Below are 21,060 nucleotides of genomic sequence, written 5' to 3' on the forward strand. Positions count from 1 at the left end.
CTTCACTTTAAGACAAGAATGGACTAATAGGTGAGAGAAAACAAATGGTGAAGGAACAAGAGGTGCCTTCAGAGAACAAGTGGAGCAGAAGTAGCCAAGTGAACAGGTTGGACGTAAGGGAGGCTGAGGTCAGAATGTGAGCTATCTGAATTGTTCAGTCGCTCAGTTGTGTCTGACTCTTTGCACCCCCATGGACTGCAGAATGCCAGGTTTCCCTGTTCTTCACCATCTTCCAGAGCTTGCTCAAACTCACGTCCATTGTGCCAGTGACGCCATCCAGCCATCTTATCTGAACAGTTGACTTTTAAAGCTGAGTTCTTATAAGATTTTGTGGTTGAAATCGTGTCCCCACAAATTCATATGCAGAATGTGACTGTATTTGGAGACAGGGTCTATAGAGTGGGCCCTAATCTAGTACGACCAGTGTCCCTATAAGAAGGGGAAATTAGGATAGAGGGGGACAACCATGTGAGGACACACTGAGAGGGTGGCCATCTGCAAGCCAAGGCAAGAGGCCTCAGAAGAAATCTAAACTGTCAGAACCTTGATCTTAAACTTCTAGCCTAAACAACCGTGAGAAAATCGATTTCTGCTCTTTAATCCACACAGACTGTGGTTATTTTGTTATGGAAGCTCTAGTAAACTAATCAGCAGGTGGACATAGTGCCCAGTGGGTGGCTGCGAGTGTGTGGATAAACTGTAAAGGTCATGGGAAATGAAAAGATCAAGAGGCTGATGCAACCTGATCAACTAGGCACATGGTGTTAATATCATTCAGGATAATTGTTTATACTTTGGATGAAGAGAAAGATAACCAGTCTTAAAATTTTAAAAAGGGACAGATATGACCAGGTGGTCAGAAGATAACAGCAGTATAAAAAGAGAGAAGGTGATGTAGCCAAGCTATAAGAGCCTCAAAGGAGCTGTGTTTTATGAGTCAAATCAGAAAAGTAACATGTATTGCCACAAATGAAATCAAAGTTAACTACTACACTTTTCTCCCTTACCCTGAACAGGTATAGTGAATGCTGAGAAGTTGATGTGTATCCTTTCACACTTTTCTCCTCAGAATACAATTTTTTTCAAGAAAAGAAAAGGGTATTCCTTTATTCTTTCAGTGAAGATACGGTAAATCCATACTCATGAAAATAAAATAACCAAATGTATTAGAAATAAAACACCCCTCCAAGATCCACCTCCCAGAATATTGGAAATAAAAGCAAAAATAAACAAATGAGACCTAATTAAAATCAAAAGCTTCTGCACAGAAAAGGAAACTATAAGCAAGGAGAAAAGACAGCCTTCAGAATGAGAGAAAATAATAGCAAATGAAGCAACTGATAAAGGATTAATCTCCAAAATATACAAGCAGCTCCTGCAGCTCAATTCCAGAAAAATAAACGACCCAATAAAAAAATGGGCTAAAGAACTAAACAGACATTTCTCCAAAGAAGACATACAGATGGCTAACAAACACATGAAAAGATGCTCAACATCACTCATAATTAGAGAAATGCGAATTAAAACCACAATGAGGTATCATTTCATGCCAGTCAGAATGGCTGCTATCCAAAAGTCTACAAGCAATAAATGCTGGAGAGGGTGTGGAGAAAAGGGAACCCTCTTACACTGTTGGTGGGAATGCAAACTAGTACAGCCACTATGGAGAACAGTGTGGAGATTCCTCAAAAAACTGGAAATAGAACTGCCATATGACCCAGCAATCCCACTCCTGGGCATACACACCAAGGAAACCAGAATTGAAAGAGACACATGTACTCCAATGTTCATCGCAGCACTGTTTATAATAGCCAGGACATGGAAGCAACCTAGATGTCCATCTGTAGACGAATGGATAAGAAAGCTTTGGTACATACACACAATAGAGTATTACTCAGCCATTAAAAAGAATGCATTTGAATCAGTTCTAATGAGGTGGATGAAACTGGAGCCTATTATACAGAGTGAAGTAAGCCAGAAAGAAAAACACCAATACAATATACTAACGCATATATATGGAATTTAGAAAGATGCAAATGATAACCTTGTATACGAGACAGCAAAAGAGACACAGATGTATAGAACAGTCTTTGGGACTCTGTAGGAGAGAGTGAGGGTGGGATGGTTTGGGAGAATGGCATTGAAACATGTATATTATCATATGCGAAACGATTTGCCAGTTCAAGGTCGATGCATGTTACAGGATGCTCGGGGCTGGTATGTGGGGATGACTCAGAGGGAGGATAAGGGGAGGAGGGAGGTGGGAGGAGGGTTCGGGAGGGGGAACTCATGTATACCCAGGGTGGATTCATGTCAATGAACAAATGTATGGCAAAACCAACCAATATAATATTGTAAAATAATTAGCCTCCAATAAAAATAAAAACAAAACAAAAAAGAAATAAAACACCAGGAGTGAGAGTCAACAAAATTTTAAAAATCCATCAAGATTTCAGATGTTGAAATGATCAGACATAGCCCCCAAAACAATTGTGCCTACCATGTTTCAAGTTACAAGAGAAAATCTTAAAATATCTGCAGGAAACAGTTTTAACCATTAAAACTAACAAAACAGATATGAAAAATAATCAAATAAAACTTCAGGAACTAAAAATACAAAAGTTGAAATTCATATGGTGAAGGGTGACTTTAATACTGATAACTGAAGAGATAACTAGTCAGGTGAAAACAGATGAGAAGAAATCTATAAAATACAACTTAGTTTTTTTTTAAGTTAGAAGATACAGAAGATAGGGCAAGACATTTAGAGAATAAGAAATTCTAACATACTTAATCACATCTGAAAGGGAAAAAAACAAAAGCAATTATTTCAAGACAAATTGATTCAGTTTTTTTCCCCAGAATTGATACAAGTTACAAACCCATGGATTCAAGCACCTATATACATCAAAACAAAATTGCAGAACACTAAAAACAGAAAATCCTAAACACTGCCAAAAAAGGACAGATTACTTTCAAAAGAGTGACAATCACACCAACAGGTAGAAGTAATTGAAGTTAGAAAGCACGGGAATGGCACATTGAGTGAGCTGAAAGAAAATTACTGCTATCTAGAATTCTATGCCAACAAAAATATCCTTTAATACTGTAAGAAAAACTTCCAGAAAAACTTAGAGAGCTTGCAAATAGCAGACCTGCAAATAAGAGGAAAATTCCCAAATGCAAGAAGGAATAAATAGCAAAGAAAGTGGTCAGTATGTGGGGGTAATTCTTAGTAATGGTCAATTGAATATATCTTGTGAGATTTAAAAAAATACAAGTCTTAAAAACCAAATCTTCCTACACTATTGCTGGGGATGTGGATTGGTGCAGCCACTATGGAGAATAATATAGGTATTCCTCAAAAAACTAGAGTTACTGTATGATCTAGTAATTCCACACCAGTGCATATATCTGGAGAAAATTCCAATTCAAAAAGATACATGCACCCTAATACTCATAGCTGCACTATTTACAATAGCCAAGACATGGAAGCAACCTAAATGTCCATCAACAGAGGGATGGATAAAGAAGATGTCATATATATACAATGGAATATTACTCAGCCATTAAAAAGAATGAAACAATGCCATTTGTAGCAACATAGAGGGATCTCGAGATCATCATAATAAGTGAAGTAAGTCAGACAAGCATCATATGATATTGCTTATATGCAGAATCTAAAAAAAATTATACAAATGAACTAATTTACAAATCAGAAAAAGACTCACAGACATAGAAAACAAATTTATGGTTACCAAAGGGGGAAGGGGGAGATAAATCAGGAGTTTAGGATTACCAGATACAAACTACTATGTACAAAATAGATAAACAACAAGGTCCTACTGTTATGGCACCACAAAATATATTATATTGCAGTAAATTATAATGGAAAAGAATCTGAAAAAATAAAACTGAATCACTGTGCTGCACACCAGAAACTCATGTTGTAAATCAACTATACTTCAATTGTAAAAAATTTATACATATATATGTATGTATCTTAAAAGATTATTTTTAAAACACACAGTAATAGAATATCAATCCAGAAGGAAGGTAGAGGGAAGATTTCTAAGGTTTTTGCATTGTCTTGGGTAAAAAATTAACATTAAACTTTCATAAGTTACAGACATATGTTAAAATGTAAAGTATCCATTAAAAGAATAGAAACAACTGTATAACTTCCAAACAAGCAAAAGGAAAAATAGAATGATTATTTAAGGAAAAACAATCCAAAATACGACAAATAAGGAAAGAAAAATAAAGAAAATATGGGTTAAAAAGCACAAAATAAGATGTCAGATTTAATCCAAATTATTATATTACTTATAAATTAATTAAGTGCTTCAGCTAAGACAAAGATGATCGGATTGGATATTTTTAAAATCCAGCTGTTCACAAATGACATACATAAATAATAGAGATGAAAAATTCACTTCATAATAAAAGGTTTAATTTATCAGAAAATTGATGAGTTAAATTTGTATGTTCCTAATGCTGTGATTCATGGGGTCGCAAAGAGTCGGACACGACTGAGCGACTGAACTGAACAGAACTGAATAGACTTCTAAAAAGCCTCTTGATGAAAGTGAAAGAGGAGAGTGAAAAGGTTGGCTTGAAGCTCCACATTCAGAAAACTAAGATCATGGCATCTGGTTCCATCACTTCATGGGAAATAGATGGGGAAACAGTGGAAACAGTGTCAGACTTTATTTTTTTGGGCTCAAAAATCACTGCAGATGCTGATTGCAGCCATGAAATTAAAAGACGCTTGCTCCTTGGAAGGAAAGTTATGACCAACCTAGATAGCATATTAAAAAGCAGAGACATTAGTTTGCCAACCAAGGTCCGTCTAGTCAAGGCAATGGTTTTTCCCGTGGTCATGTATGGATGTGAGAGTTGGACTGTGAAAAAGCTGATCGCCAAAGAATCGATGCTTTTGAACTGTGGTGCTGGAGAAGACTCTTGAGAGTCCCTTGGACTGCAAGGAGATCCAACCAGTCCATTCTAAAGGAGATCAGTCCTGGGTGTTCACTGAAAGGACTGATGCTAAAGCTGAAACTCCAATACTTTGGCCACCTCATGCAAAGAGTTGACTCACTGGAAAAGACTCTGATGCTGGGAGGGATTGGGGGCAGGAGGAGAAGGGGACGACAGAGGATGAGATGGCTGGATGGCAACACCGACTCGATGGAGGTGGGTTTGAGTGAACTCCGGGAGTTGGTGATGGACAGGGAGGCCTGGCGTGCTGTGATTCATGGGGTCGCAAAGAGTCGGACACAACTGAGTGACTGAACTGAACTGAACTGAACTGAATAGGCTTCCCTGTTGGCTCAGATGGTGAAGAATCTGCCTGCAATGCCAAAGACCCAGGTTCAATCCCTGGGTTGGGAAGATCCCCTGGAGAAAGGAATGACAACCCAGTCCAGTATTCTTGCCTGGAGAATTCCATGGACAGAGGAGCCTGACAGGCTACAGTCCATGGAGTTGCAAAGAGTCAGACAGGACTGAGCAACTAACACTTTCACTTTCACTAATATCAATGACTTCAAAATAAATAATGCAAAGAACGACAGAACCACGAGGGAAAAAAAATAAAGATTTTTTAACGTCTTTCAGTAACAAGCAAATAGAAAAATCAAAGTGATATAGATAATTTAACTATATAATTAAAAATCTGAGCTAATAGACATAAGCAAAAACTGCATAGAACTTTGAGAACAGGCTACATACAGTATCACATAAAGAATATTTATAAAATTTGCCTCAATTTCAAGACTAAAATAATAGAGCTCAAGTAAAATGCAATTAAACTCAGATGGCAAAGAATCTGCCTACAATGCAGGAGACCCAGTTTCGATCTCTGGGTCAGAAAGATCCCCTGGAGAAGGGCGTGGCTACCTACTCTAGTATTCTTGCTTGGAGAATGCTATGGACAAAGGAGCCTGGTAGGTTACAGTCCATAGGGTTGTAAAGGGTCAGACACGACTCAGTGACTAACACTTCATTCACTTCATCAATAATTTAAAAGTAAAAATTCCATGTGTTTAGAAATTAAGAGCAAGCCCCAGGAGTTGGTGATGGACAGGGAAACCTGGCGTGCTGCATTCCATGGGGTCTCAAAGAGTTCGACACAACTGAGTGACTGAACTGACTGCCTAAGAAATTAGTATTTCTAGAAGAGAACAACATGCAGAGTAGGACAACACTGGGCTCAACGCATGCCATAAACACATCAAATAAACACCCATATATGGGTCAATTATCAATGAAAATAAACTAGAAACTAATAGAAAGATCTTCTACAACCAAGGCTACAAAACAGATCCACAAGAAGTTGGGTAGGCAGGAGAAGCAATCAGGTCAGGACTCATGCCTCTAGCAGAGGACACAGAAGAGAAGCGGGACTTCACAGCTCAGATATCATCCTTGCAAAGTGAGGGTGCACATAAAGATGCATATTAAGATTAATAACTAATGTAAGTATCCATCTCATGAAATTAGAAAATAAAACCTAATACAGTAGGTATGAAAGTGAAAGTTGCTCAGCTATGTCTGACTCTTGGCAACCCCATAGAATAGTCCATGGAATTCTCCAGGCCAGAATACTGGAGTGGGTAGCCGTTCCCTTCTCCAGGGGATCTTCCAAACACGGGCATCAAACCCATGTCTCCAGGATTGCAGGCAGATTCTTCACCAGCTAAGCCACCAGGGAAGCCCAAGAATACTGGAATGGGTAGCCTATCCCCTTCTCCAGAGGATCCTCCCGACCCAGGAATCAAACCAGGGTCTCCTACATTGCAGGCAGATTCTTTATCAGCTGAGCTACCAGGGAAGACCACAGTAGGTATAGGATCATAATAAAAGAACATAACTTAATGAAACAAAATAAAATCAATATAGTGAAAAGTTCCTTGAAAATACTGACAAACTTCTAGGAAGATTAAGCAAGAAGGGGGGGGGCAAATAACCAATATAAAAAAATAAAAAGGAAACATCTCTATAGATCTTGTGACATTAAGAATATTATGGAAATTACATATAAGAAACAACTTCCCTAGGGGGAAAAATGTGCTTACCAAAATTAAATCAAGAACACATCTTATTGGAACCATAACAGATCCTAAATAGCCAAAGCAATCTTGAGAAAGAAGTCAAAGCTGGAGGCATCATAACTACCTGATTTCAAACTATTCTGTAAAGCCATAGTAATCAAAATATAGTATCATAAAAACAGTCATAAAGATCAATGGAACAGAATAGAGAACCCCAAGATAAATCTACATACATATGATAAATTATGATGTACCCTGTGAATGTGAAGAAGCAGTTCAGAGCATGTTACATGATTGGGTCTGAACTGATCCCTGTCATCTGTGTATCCAGAGCTCCTACAAAGTGATTGATCAGAAGATACATGTTCTATTAAGAAACTGAGAGCAGGGAACTGGGCAGGGTTCTGTATGGAGCCTAAGGTGTTATGGACTTTCTCAGAAAGCATAAAGTTCTGGGACTAATAAGGTCTGTAAACTCAGAGATGTCCCCCAAAGACCAGGGTTTTTAACCTGCTGAGAGCTGAGGAACAAGAGTGGGCCTAGTGGCATTTGATTAGGGCAGACAAGTTATAAAATAGCTGGAAGAATACATACGGAGAGGATATAAAAGAGGGGTCTGAAGGAACGTAAGAGAATTAAAGCTGCAAAAGCATCCCCCTAGTGAATTTCTCAAACACACCAGCCAGCATGCAAGGACAGGTGTCCTGTCAAACCATTTCCGCCATGAAACCTGATCCATCATTCTGCAATGAGGCTGGAGGCCCACTAACCCCATTCGTAATTGAAGGGCTTGCCCCTTATTCCCAGGCATGCACTCTGAACAGCAATACAAATAATCCAATTAAAAAATGGGCAGAAGATCCGAACAGACATTTTTCCAAAGAAGAGACAAAGAGTACATTAAAAGATGCTCAACATCACTAATCATCAGGAAATTACAACTTAAAAACACAAGATATCACCTCACACCTCTCAGAATGAGTCGCTTCAGTCATATCCAATTCTTTGTGATCCCATGGACTGTAGCCTACCAGGCTCCTCTGCCAAAATAGGTATTATCAAAAAGACAAGAAATGCTGGCTAAGATGTGAAGAAAAGGGAACGCTTATGTGCTGTTGGTAGTAACATAAATCAATACAGCCACTATTGAAAACAATGTGGAGATCCCTCAAAAAATTAAACAGAACTACATATAATCCAGCAACTTCACGTCCAGGTACTTATCTGAGATAATGAAAACATTAACTTGAAAAAATATGTGCATCCTCATGTTTATCGCAACATTCTTTACAATAGCTAAGACATGGAAACAATCTAAGTGCACACTGAAGGATGAATGGAGAAAGAAAAGGAAATATTCCATTATGATTATATAAAACAATGGAATATTATTCAGCCATAAAAGAAGCAAATCTTATAATCTGCAACAATATGGATAGACCTTGAAGGTGTTAAGTTAAATAAATCAGAAAAAAAAAAGAAATAAGCTATGATCTCACTTGTATGTGGAATCTTAAGGGGAAAAAAAAAATCATAGATGCAGAAAACAGAGCGGTGATTGCCAAAGTAGTTTGGGGATGGGTAAAGCAAAGGGGTTCAAAAAATACAAATTTCCAATTATAAATTAAGGCATGGGAATGTAATGTACAGCATGATGACTACAGTCAATAATACTATATTGCTTATTTGAATGTTGCTCAGAGAACAGATCTCAAAAGTTCTCATGTACAGTGACAGATGTTAACTATACTTATTGTGGCAATCAGTATGTTGGCAAATCATCGGAGTATCAAATCATGTTATTTATTTAAAACTAATTTATGTCAATTACACTTTAAAATGGAGAAGGCAATGGCAACCCACTCCAGTACTCTTGCCTGGAAAATCCCATAGATGGAGGAGCCTAGTAGGCTGCAGTTCATGGGGTTGCAAAGAGTCGGACATGTCTGAGCGACTTCATTTTCACTTTTCACTTTCATGCACTGGAGAAGGAAATGGCAACCCACTCCAGTGTTCTTGCCTGGAGATCCCAGGGACAGAGGAGCCTGGTAGGCTGCTGTCTATGGGGTCGCACAGAGTCAGACACAAATGAAATGACTTAGCAGCAGACTTTAACAATTTTTAAAGAACTATGATTTCCCAGGTGGCGCAGAGGTAAAGAATTAGACTGCCAATACAGGAGACATAAGACATACAGTTTCAATCCCTGGGCTGAGAAGATCCCCTGGAGTAGAAAATGTCAACCCATTCCAGTATTCTTGCCTGGGAAATACATGAACAGAGGAGCCTGGCGGGTTCAGTCTATGGGGTCACAAAGAGTCAGACATGAATGAACACACACACACAATTATTAAAGTCATTGAATTAAGTTTTAAAAAATCACCTCAGACGCTATGCTCTGATGACTACATTACCAAGTCTGCCAAAAATTTTAAATTCTAATTTAAACTCTTCAAGAGAATAGAAAAAGATGTTTTACAATTCATCTTAGGAGATTAAAAAATTTTAATAACAAAACTGAGGAACTATGAAGAAAGAAAATATTAGCCAAACCTTATATATAAACAGATGAAAACCCCTAAATTAGCTATATATTAACTAACAATTCAATAACATGAAAAGTTTGCTAAACCAGCTAAAGACATCACAGAGAAAGCAGTATAACATAGCTCTGAAGCCAAGATTGCAGGAAAAAGGAAGCAGGTTGAGGTGAGGTGAACATTCCTTGCACTTTTTCTTCTCAGGTCATTGGCCAACTTATAGAATGGGACCTAGAAGCCAGAATGCAGTGTTCTAGAGCTTTAGGCATTCTCTCAGACATAAAGAACAGATGCTTTCAAACTGTGGTGCTGGAGAAGACTCTTGAGAGTTCCTTGGACTGTTCAGTTCAGTTCAGTTCAGTTCAGTCGCTCAGTCGTGTCCGACTCTCCGCGACCCCATGAATCACAGCACGCCAGGCCTCCCTGTCCATCACCAACTCCCGGAGTACACTCAAACTCATGTCCACAGAGTCGGTGATGCCATCCAGCCATCTCATTCTCCGTCGTCCCCTTCTCCTCCCACCCCCAACCTTTCCTAGCATCAGAGTCTTTTCCAGTGAGTCAACTCGTCGCATGAGGTGGCCAAAGTATTGCAGTTTCAGCTTTAGCATCAGTCCCTCCAATGAACATCATCCAGGATTGATCTCCTTTAGAATGGACTGGTTGGATCTCCTTGCAGTATAAGGGACTCTCAAGAGTCTTCTCCAACACCACAGTTCAAAAGCATCGACTCTTCGGCGATCAGCCTTCTTCACAGTCCAACTCTCACATCCATACATGACCACGGGAAAAACCATTGCCTTGACTAGACGGACCTTGGTTGGCAAAGTAATGTCTCTGCTTTTTAATATACTATCAAGGTTGGTCATAACTTTCCTTCCAAGGAGCAAGCGTCTTTTAATTTCCTGGCTGCAATCAGCATCTGCAGTGATTTTGGAGCCCAAAAAAACAAAGTCTGACACTGTTTCCACTGTTTTTCCATCTATTTCCCATGTATCAAATCAGTAAATCCTAAAGGAAATCAACCCTGAATATTCATTTGAAGGACTGAAGCTGAAGCTCCAATACTTTGGCCACCTGATGTGAAGAGCTGACTCACTGGAAAAGATCCTGATGTTGGAAAAGATTGAATACAAGAGGAAAAGAGGATGGCAGAGGATGAGATGGTTGGATGGCATCACTGACTCAATGGACATGAGCTAGAGCAAGATCCGGGAGATGGTAAAGGAAACAGGGAGGCCAGGTATGTGGCAGTCCATGGGGTCACAAAGAGTCAGGCACAATTGAAAAAAACAACAGACATAAAAAGACACAAGTTGAAATTCAAAGCACAAACAAGAAAGTTAGAACTTGAGGGCACAGGATACCAGAGAAAAAGGAAATGCAGAAATGTGAGTCTGATATTCTGCTGGGCATTTGCCTTTAAAACATTTACATAACCCTAAAGGTGTTGGAGAAGACTCTTGAAAGTCCCTTGGACTGCAAGAAGATCCAACCAGTTCATTCTAAAGGAGATCAATCATGGGTGTTCATTCGAGGGACTGATGCTAAAGCTGAAACTCCAATACTTTGGCCACCTCATGTGACGAGTTGACTCACTGGAAAAGACTCTGATGTTGGGAAAGATTGGGGGCGGGAGGAGAAGGAGACGACAGAAAGTGAGATGCTGGATGGCATCACTGACTCTGTGGACATGAGTTTGAGTGAACTCTGGGAGTTGGTGATGGATAGGGAGGCCTGGCGTGCTGCAATTCATGGGGTCGCAAAGAGTCGGACATGACTGAGCGACTGAACTGAACCGAACTGAAAGCTGCATGGGAACAGGAGTTGCTCATTTCATCCAAAAAGTCACATTATTGTTTACTTAGTTTCATTTTTGAATGAGTGGAAAAGTTGGCTTAAAGCTCAACATTCAGAAAACTAAGATCATGGCATCTGGTTCCATCACTTCATGGGAAATAGATGAAACAGTGGAAACAGTGTCTGACTAATTTTTTGGGCTCCAAAATCACTGCAGATGGTGATTGCAGCCATGAAATTAAAAGACGCTTCCTCCTTGGAAGGAAAGTTATGACCAACCTAGATAGCATATTGAAAAGCAGAGACATTACTTTGCCAACAAAGGTCCATCTAGTCAGTTCAGTTCAGTTCAGTTCATTTCAGTCGCTCAGTCGTGTCTGACTCTCCGCGACCCCATGAATCACAGCACGCCAGGCCTCCCTGTCCATCACCAACTCGTGAAGTTCACTCAAACTCATGTCCACAGAGTCGGTGATGCCATCCTGACATCTCATTCTCTGTCATCCCCTTCTCCTCCCGCCCCCAACCTTTCCCAGCATCAGAGTCTTTTCCAGTGAGTCAACTCTTCGCATGAGGTGGCCAAAGTATTGCAGTTTCAGCTTTAGCATCAGTCCTTCCAATGAACACCCAGGATAGATCTCCTTTAGAATGGACTGGCTGGATCTCCTTGCAGTCCAAGGGACTCTCAAGAGTCTTCTCCACCACCACAGTTCAAAAGCATCAATTCTTCGGCGATCAGCTTTCTTCACAGTCCAACTCTCACATCCATACATGACCACGGGAAAAACCATAGCCTTGACTAGACGGACCTTTGTTGGCAAAGTAATGTCTCTGCTTTTTAATATACTATCAAGATTGGTCATAACTTTCCTTCCAAGGAGTAAGCGTCTTTTAAAAGGCTATGGTTTTTCCAGTGGTCATGTATGAATGTGAGAGTTGGACTGTGAAGAAAGCTGAGTGCCAAAGAATTGATGCTTTTGAACTGTGGTGATGGAGAAGACTCTTGAGAGTCCCTTGGACTGCAAAGAGATCCAGCCAGTCCATTCTAAACGAGATCAGTCCTGGGTGTTCTCTAGAGGGACTGATGCTGAAGCTGAAGCTCCAATACTTTGGCTACCTCATGTGAAAAGTTGACTCATTGGAAAAGACCCTGATGCTGGGACGGATTGGGGGCAGGAGGAGAAGGGGATGACAGAGGATGAGATGGCTGGATGGCATCACCGACTCGATGGACATGAGTTTGAGCAAACTCTGGGAGTTGGTGATGGACAGGGAGGCCGGGCATGCTGTGATTCATGGGGTCACAAAGAGTCGGACACAACTGAGCAACTGAACTGAACACTTGGTATAAAATTGTGGGGTGGTAGTTATCTTATTTTAGCAGTTTATAGTTCTGTATCTATTGAAGAAATTCATTACTAAAAATCCTCCTAGCTTAGGCGGTCCTAAGATGGCAGAGGAATAGGATGGGGAGACCACTTTCTCCCCCACAAATTCATCAAAAGAACATTTGAACACTGCGCAAATTCCACAAAACAACTTCTGAATGTTGGCAGAGGATATCACGCACCCAGAAAGGCAGCCCATTGTCTTCAAAAGGAGATGTAGGACAAAATATAAAAGAAAAAAGAGAAACAAAAGAGGTAGGGATGGAGATCCATCCCAGGAAGGGAGTCTTAAAAAAGAGAAAAGTTTCCAAACACCAGGAAACACTCTCTCTGGCAGGTCTGTGGCAGGCCTTGGAATCTCAGAGGGCAACATAACCAGGAGGAAAAATAAATAAATAAAACCCTCAGATTACGTGCCTAACAGCAATTCCCAGTAGAGCAGCAGCCCAGACACTCACATCCCCCAGTAGCAAGGCGGGCTGTATAGGGAGTCGCGGGCTGCATTGCTTAGGGTAAGGACCAGGCCTGAATGCCCCGAGGGCAATCTGAGGGAACTAGCTTGAGATAGCAACCCAGACCGTGGGATAGCTATCCCATGAAAAGCCCTAACCTAAGACACCGCTCACAGAACAAAGGACTGAGCGGAGCTAGCCAGCTGAGGAGCAGCCCATCCCCTGCCAGAGACAGGCAGACGAGGGCAGCCAGAGCTGGAAGTGGGCAATCACGGCCCCAGAGAGGCACCCTATACCAAACTGCAAGCAGGCTTCATTGCTAACCAAGACTTCTTGGGATTCTGGACAGTCGACATCCACTGGGAGGGTCGCAGCCAGAGATCAGCTCTCTAGAAGACACACAGCACACGTGAGAAGGCGCACCCGTTGTACATCCAGAAAACTGAGTGGCTGGGACAGGGGAGGAGATAAGTCACAGCCTTCAACTGGGGGCATCTGCTCACTAAGCACCTGGTCACCTGAGCTGCTCGGACCTGGGACTGGCACAAAACGCAGGTTCAACCAAGTCCGCACCTTTGTGGAGTACCTGAGAACCTGAACCTGACCGACTTAGACCTGGGGAGTGCATGAAACCCAGGGCCAGCATCAGACAGTTCCCAGCAGAGCAATCGAGAGCCTGAGCAGTGTAGACTGGGAAAGCACACACGCCGTGAACAAGGGCAAAACCAGTGTGGCTAAATCACTGTGAACACATGCCAGTGATATTTGTTTGCAGTGTTCCTCCCTCCCCACAACACGACTGAACAAGTGAGCCTAAAAAAAGTGACCACCATCACCCACCTTGTGTCAGGGTGGAAATTAGACACTGAAGAGACCAGCAAACAGACGAAGCTAAAATAAGCAGAGGGAACCACTTTGGAAGTGACAGGTGCAGTAGATTAAAACCCTGTAGTTAGCACCGACTACATAGGAAGGGGCCTATAGACCTTGAGAACTACAAGCTGGACCAAGGAACTATCTGAAAATGAACTGACCCCACACTGTCCGCAACAGCTCCAGAGAAAATCCTAGACATATTTTTACAATTACCATTTTTTAAACTTAAAAAATTTTTTTTTTCATTTTTAAGTCCCCTATTACTCCTTTAGTTTTCATTTTTATAACCTACTATTACCTTGCAAATTAAAAAAGACCCCATTTTTAAAGCAAACTTCATATATATATGTTATAATTTTTATGATTTTTTTAATATATTGTATTTTTGAGAATCTAACCTCTACTCTTGGAGAAGGAAATGGTAACCCACTCCAGTATTCTTGCCTGGAGAATCCCATGGATGGAGAAGCCTGGTAGGCTACAGTGCACGGGGTCGCAAAGAGTCGGACACGACTGAGCAACAGAACGGAACGGAACGGAACCTCTACTCTAGATTTTTAATCTTTGGTTTTTGGTATTTGTTATCAACTTTGTATCTTTAAGAACCCAATCTTCAGTACCCATTTTCACTTGGGAATGTGATTACTGGCTTGATTGCTCTCTCCTCCTTTTGACTCTCCTTTTTCTCCACCAGGTCGCCTCTATCCCCTCCCTCCCCCTTCTCTTCTCTGCCCAACTCTGTGAATCTCTTTGTGCATTAGGCTGTGGAGAACACTTAGGGAACTGATGACTGGCTGGATTTGTGTCTCTCCTTTTGATTCCCCCTTTTATCCTCCTGGCCACCTCTATCTCCCTCCTCCCTCTTCTCTATGTAACTCCATGAACATCTCTTGAGGGATCCAGACTGTGGAGAACACATCAGTTCAGTTCAGTTGCTCAGTTGTGTCCGACTCTTCCCAACCCCATGAATCACAGCACGCCAGGCCTCCCTGTCCATCACCAACTCCCAGAGTTCACTCAAACCTACCTCCATTGAGTTGGTGATGCCATCCAGCCATCTCATTCTCTGTCGTCCCCTTCTCCTCCTGCCCCCAATCCCAGTAACTCCCAAACAATGTTAGAAATACAAGTGCTAACTGGTACCACTGCCTCAAACGTCTTTTTATCTGTTTTGGTGGAGGGAGTTCAGTTCAGTTCAGTTCAGTCGCTCAGGCGTGTCCGACTCGTTGTGACCCCATGAACCACAGCACGCCAGGCCTCCCTGTCCATCACCAACTCCCGGAGTTCACTCAAACTCATGTCCATTGAGTCGGTGATGCCATCCAACCATCTCATCCTGGTGGAGAGAGACAGGGGTCTTTTCTGCTTACTTCTTTAAAATTTTCTTATTTTGAAATATTAATTCATAGGAAGTTACTAAGAATGCACAAAGAGGTATCATGTACCCTTCACCCAGTTTCTCCCACTGGTTACCTCTTATGCACCAATATCAAAAACAGGAAATCAACATTAATATAGAATGTGCGTATAGTTCCATGTCATTTCATCACATGTGCAGATTCAAGTAATCATCCACCAAAAAGATCTCCTTCAAGCTGTCCCTTTATAGAGTCAAACCAACCCCTTTCCCACTCATCAGTCCTAACTCCTGAAAAATGTTGGGCTGCTTTTTTTTTTTTGTAACTTTGATATCGAGAGAAGTGACTGAAGGATGCACAGATACATTGTGATATAACTGCTCACACTTTAACACAGAGCATCTTCTGCGACTGTCATCCCTTCACCTACACCACTTGCGCTCACCTCCTCTCCGACTCACATTCTGCCAATTCCTTAAGATTAAGGTAGAATAATATAACATTCTAACTTCTCCCTTTCTTGATGTTCCCCTGCTCTATATTCATAGTGCGTACGTGCCTCTTAAGTCGCTCCAGTTGTGTCCGACTCTGCAACCCCATGGTCTGTAGCCTGCCAGGCTCCTCCATCCATGGGATTCTCCAAGCAAGAATACTGGAGTGGGTTGCCATACCCTTCTCCAGGGGATCTTTCTGGCTCAGGAACTGAACCTGGGGCTCCTGCATTGAAGGCAGATTCTTTACTGTTGAGACACCAGAAAAGCCCCATATTCATAGTACATACTATCTATACCATTGATACTGATATTTTAGTCACCCATTCCCTTGTGAAACCTTAAATAATTCTATCACAGAACAATATAACTTCTTAAAATAGATTACAGATGCTATCCCCAAAATTCTGATAGTACTTCTATGTAGTTCATCGGTATTATTATTGGAAGAACTGATGCTAAAGCTGAAACTCCAATACTTTGGCCACCTCATGCGACGAGTTAACTCACTGGAAAAGACCCTGATGCTGGGTGGGATTGGGGGTAGGAGGAGAAGGGGACAACAGAGAATGAGATGGCTGGATGGCATCACCGACTCGATGGACATGAGTTTGAGTGAACTCCGGGAGTTGGTGATGGACAGGGAGGCCTGGCATGCTATGATTCATGGGGTCGCAAAGAGTCAGACACGACTGAGCGACTGAACTGAACTGAACTGAGGACCCCAGTATAGTACCTGGCTTAGACAATCAACATTCAGGTGATTGAATTATCCTATGCTCAAAATTAGGGAAATTGGAGGCATTTAATAAGATTAGTAATCAATGCTGAATCACCATTGTCATTAGGAAACAGGCAATGGAAGTTAGAAAAGAAAATGGAGGTAAAATTCAGACAGAGGAGCAGGAAAGAGATAAAGATGAGGACAAATATATTCAGACCTTAGAAATGAACTTAATGTCAGAAGGGCTGCCAGACCCAAGTCAACACATTCTGACGTGTTGTGCTTCATGATAAAGTCTCTGTTGTTGAATCAAAGTCTGATATAATAGACTGACTAGATTATGGAATACAGAGGAGGTAGTGGGAGTATGGAGGGTGGCGGCTTGGAGCTCCTGAGTGATATTTCACTAGTCAAGCTGAACAGCTTCCTTGGCCCCTCGCTGCAGGACCCAAGAGCAGAGCTAGTAATTCCACCCACTATTTTCTAACAGATAACTTCACTATGTAGTAATTGAGACTTAAACATGAAGACATATAACTACTTACATGAGAGCTTGAAGACCATGTTAACTGGCAAACAGGTCCAGGAGTAGTAATATAACCAATAGGCTTATAGTCCCTTTCCACTTCGAAAAAGAAGACAGTTTTATCTTTACTCTAAGAAAAAGAGAGATATCCAAATATGTATTATTATGAAATCTATTCTAGAGAGTAAAAAGAAATATCTAACAGCTATATTACACCCACTGTATACTTATACCTACAATGATCATATATCCCAGATTATTCTGGGAACATTTTTATTTCAAATACTTGCTTCATTTTCCCTGTAAGAATGTTTGACAAACCTGTCACATGTTTTCTTGTGTTTCTAAAAAAAAAAAATGATCACCATACCTGTGTATAAATTAATTCACAAAAAATTCCACAATGCATATGCTCACCTATTTATGCATAATGAATTTACATGGTTATTCTCTTCATTTAAAACACTGACCATACATAAAACATACTGCATTATTCCCAGTTGAGAATTTCTATTCATTTAAAATAAGCATTACAACTCAATTTGTAAGAATATTTTTAATATTTTATAGTCAGGCACAGACTATACTGAAAGAATGTGAATACAAAGGAAACAAGAAATAGATATGTATTCTTGGAAATAAATATAAGGAAAGAAGGCATTATTAAGTAGGAAGACTGATAAGGCAAGGTTAACCACAAAAATCCAATAGGAAACAAAAGGAAATCTACTGCTTACCCCTGTGGCTAGAACTTCTCCATCACGATCATAAGCTAAAGCAGTGACAGCAGCAGTATGAGGTTTGAAAACCTGTTTCAAACGAATATCTGCATCTGAAACTTTCTTCCGTCCCACAAAAACCGTGAGCCCTTTTGGATCATAAAGTTCAAGAATTCGAACAACGCCATCTTCAAAGCCTGCAGTAATCTGTGCTCCACCATAGTTTATCTTGGACAAAAAAGAAATGCAAGGTTTCTAAAGTTAGTTAATTAAGAGAGCTGCACTGCATTATGGGCTTCCCTGGTCGCTCAGATGGTAAAGAATCTGCCTGCAATGAAGGAGACTCTGGTTCAATCCCTGGGTCAGGAAGATCCCCTGGAGAAGGAAATGGCAACCACTCCAGTATTCTTGCCTGGAAACTGCCATGAACAGAGGAACCTGGTGGGCTATAGTCCATGGGATCACAAAGAGTCAGACATGGCTGAGCAAATTACAGATATTTCTATACTTTATTTAGACTTAAGTAATTTAACTAAATAATTCGGCTTCTCTAGTAGCTCAGTTGGTAAAGAATCTGTCTGCAATGCAGGAGACCAGGGTTCGATCCCTGGGTCAGGAAGATCCCCTGGAGAAGAAAAAGTCAACCCACTTCAGAATTCTTGCCTGGACAATTTTCTGTATTTTATTTAGACTTCAGTAATTTAACTAAATAATGAACTAAAACAAGGGCCCATCAATAATTCCTTATACTACTTTATGGTAAACTCCATCTCTTCTAAGACAGTCCATTATCACTGCCAACCATGAGACAGGTAAACAAGGACAGTCTATCTACTATGTGCCAGAGACCCGTCAGCAGCAACCCAAGAGTAAGCATAAACAGTCTCAACCCATTTTCACAAATTAATGGTTGAGTGGGAGGACATATTGCTGTTCAGTCACTAAGTCATGTCCTACTCTTTGTGACCCCATGGACTGTAGCACACCAGGCTCCTCTGTCCTCCACTATCCCCTGAAGATTGCTCAAATTCATGTCCATTGAGTTGGTGATGCTATCTAACCATTTCATCCTCTGGCATCCCGTTCTCCTCCTGCCTTCAATCTTCCCCAGCATCAGGGTCTTTTCCAATGAGTCAGCTCTTCACATTAGGTGGCCAAAGTATTGGAGCTTCATTAATCAACCACACAAAGGAATGTGGAATTATAAACTTAAAGAAGTGTTAAAGGAAAGAAACATTCTCTGAGAATGTATAGCAAAGAAAGTTGACCTAGACTCAGAGCTTCCTTAAGGAAGATACGGTGAAGCTGAGAACAGAGGGATGCCCAGGAGTTAATTAAACATAAAAATACCTCTGGGAGAGGATATAGCTTGTGCAAAGGTCACGTGGAAGGAAATAATGTAACAGGAAAAAGTTAGCTTGACTAGAACAGACTGAGGAGGGAACAGTGCTTCCACAAGCATTAGGTCACAAAATGGCTTATATGTCACATTAAGGATCGTTTTCATCCCAGAGAGGTAAGGAGTCAGTTTTTAGTTTGGGGATGTAGAGTGGGGAGGTGACATGATCAGATCTACTATTTCAGGAAAATCATCCCAGTACAATGTAGAGAAGGATCTGAGGTGGCCGAGACAGGATGCACAGGAGACTTTAGGAAGACTATTTTTTTAAATTAATTTTAATTGGAAGCTAATTACAATATTGTGGCAATTTTCACCATACATTGACATGAATCAGTCATGGGCGTACACGTATCCCCCATCCTGAACCCCCCTCCTACCTCCCTCCCTATGCCATCTGTCAGTGTTGTCCCAGTGCACCAGCTTTGAGCGCCCTGTCTCATGCATCGAACCTGGACTGGTGATCTATTTCACATATGGTAATATATATGTTTTAGTGCTATTTTCTCAAATCATCCCACCCTCGCCTTCTCCCACAGAGTCCAAAAGTCTGTTCTTTATAGCTGTGTCTCTTGCTGTCTTGCATATAGGGTTGTCGTTACCATCTTTCTAAATTCCATATATATGTGTTAGTATACTGTATTGGTGTTTTTCTTTCTGGCTTACTTCACTCTGTATAATAGGCTCCAGTTTCATCCACCTCATTGGAACTGATTCAAATGTATTCTTTTTAAATGGCTGAGTAATATTCCATTGTGTATATGTACCACAGCTTTCTTATCCATTGTCTTATCCATTGTCTAGATGTCTGCCGATGGACATCTAGGTTGCTTCCATGTCCTAGCTACTGTAAACAGTGCTGCAATGAACACTGGGGTACACGTGTCTCTTTCAATTCTGGTTTCCTCGGTGTGTATGCCCAGCAGTGGGATTGCTGGGTCGTATGGCAGTTCTATTTCCAGTTTTTTAAGGAATCTCCACACTGTTCTCTATAGTGGCTGTACTAGTTTGCATTCCCACCAACAGTGTAAGAGGGTTCCCTTTTGTCCACACCCTCTCCAGCATTTATTGTTTGTAGACTTTTTGATAGCAGCCATTCTGACCAGTGTAAGATAGAACCTCATTGTGGTTTTGATTTGCATTTCTCTGATAATGAGTGAGCATCTATTCATGTGCTTGTTAGCCATCTGCATGTCTTCTTTGGAGAAATGTCTGGTTAGTTCTTTGGCCCATTTTTTGATTGGATCATTTATTTTTCTGGTATTAAGCTGCTTGTATACTTTAGAGATTAATTCTTTGTCAGTTGCTTCATTTGCTATTATTTTCTCCCATTCTGAAGGCTGTCTTTTCACCCTGCTTATAGTTTCCTTCATTGTGCAAAAACTTTAAAGTTTAATTAGGTTCCATTTGTTTATTTTTGCTTTTATTTCCATTACTCTGGGAGGTGGGTCATAGAGTATCCTGCTGTGATTTATGTCAGAGAGTGTTTGCCTATGTTTTCCTCTAGGAGTTTTACAGTTTCTGGTCTTACATTTAGATCTTTAATCCATTTTGAGTTTATTTTGTGTAGGGAGACTTTTTAAATGATGGCTGTTTTACTCCTGGAGACTGATTAATGTCATATGGTCTGAGATGGTATAGTGGAGCTGAGAGACCTGGACACATTTTAGAGATGGGTATAATGGGCTTCCCTGGTGGCTCAGAGGTTAAAGCATCTGCCTGCAATGTGGGA

The 21,060-nt window shown here is 40.8% G+C and overlaps 1 protein-coding gene across 7 annotated transcripts in view; it reads right to left on the reverse strand.

The window, feature by feature from the left end:
- CFAP44 (cilia and flagella associated protein 44) overlaps positions 1 to 21,060 on the reverse strand; it is a 148,057-nt gene that overhangs the window by 84,039 nt on the left and 42,958 nt on the right. For all 7 annotated transcript variants that reach the window (XM_088837006.1, XM_088837002.1, XM_055424566.2 and 4 more), the window contains 2 exons: positions 17,948 to 18,157; positions 17,230 to 17,340 (listed from right to left, as the gene is read on the reverse strand). In XM_088837006.1, coding sequence (XP_088693132.1) covers positions 17,230 to 17,340; positions 17,948 to 18,157 — 321 coding nt within the window. The remainder of the gene's footprint in view (positions 1 to 17,229; positions 17,341 to 17,947; positions 18,158 to 21,060) is intronic.

This window comes from Moschus berezovskii, chromosome 1 (assembly GCF_049115385.1).
Source record: "Moschus berezovskii isolate FMDL1 chromosome 1, NW_MosBer_1.0, whole genome shotgun sequence".
In the NCBI taxonomy this organism is placed as follows: Eukaryota; Metazoa; Chordata; class Mammalia; order Artiodactyla; family Moschidae; genus Moschus; species Moschus berezovskii.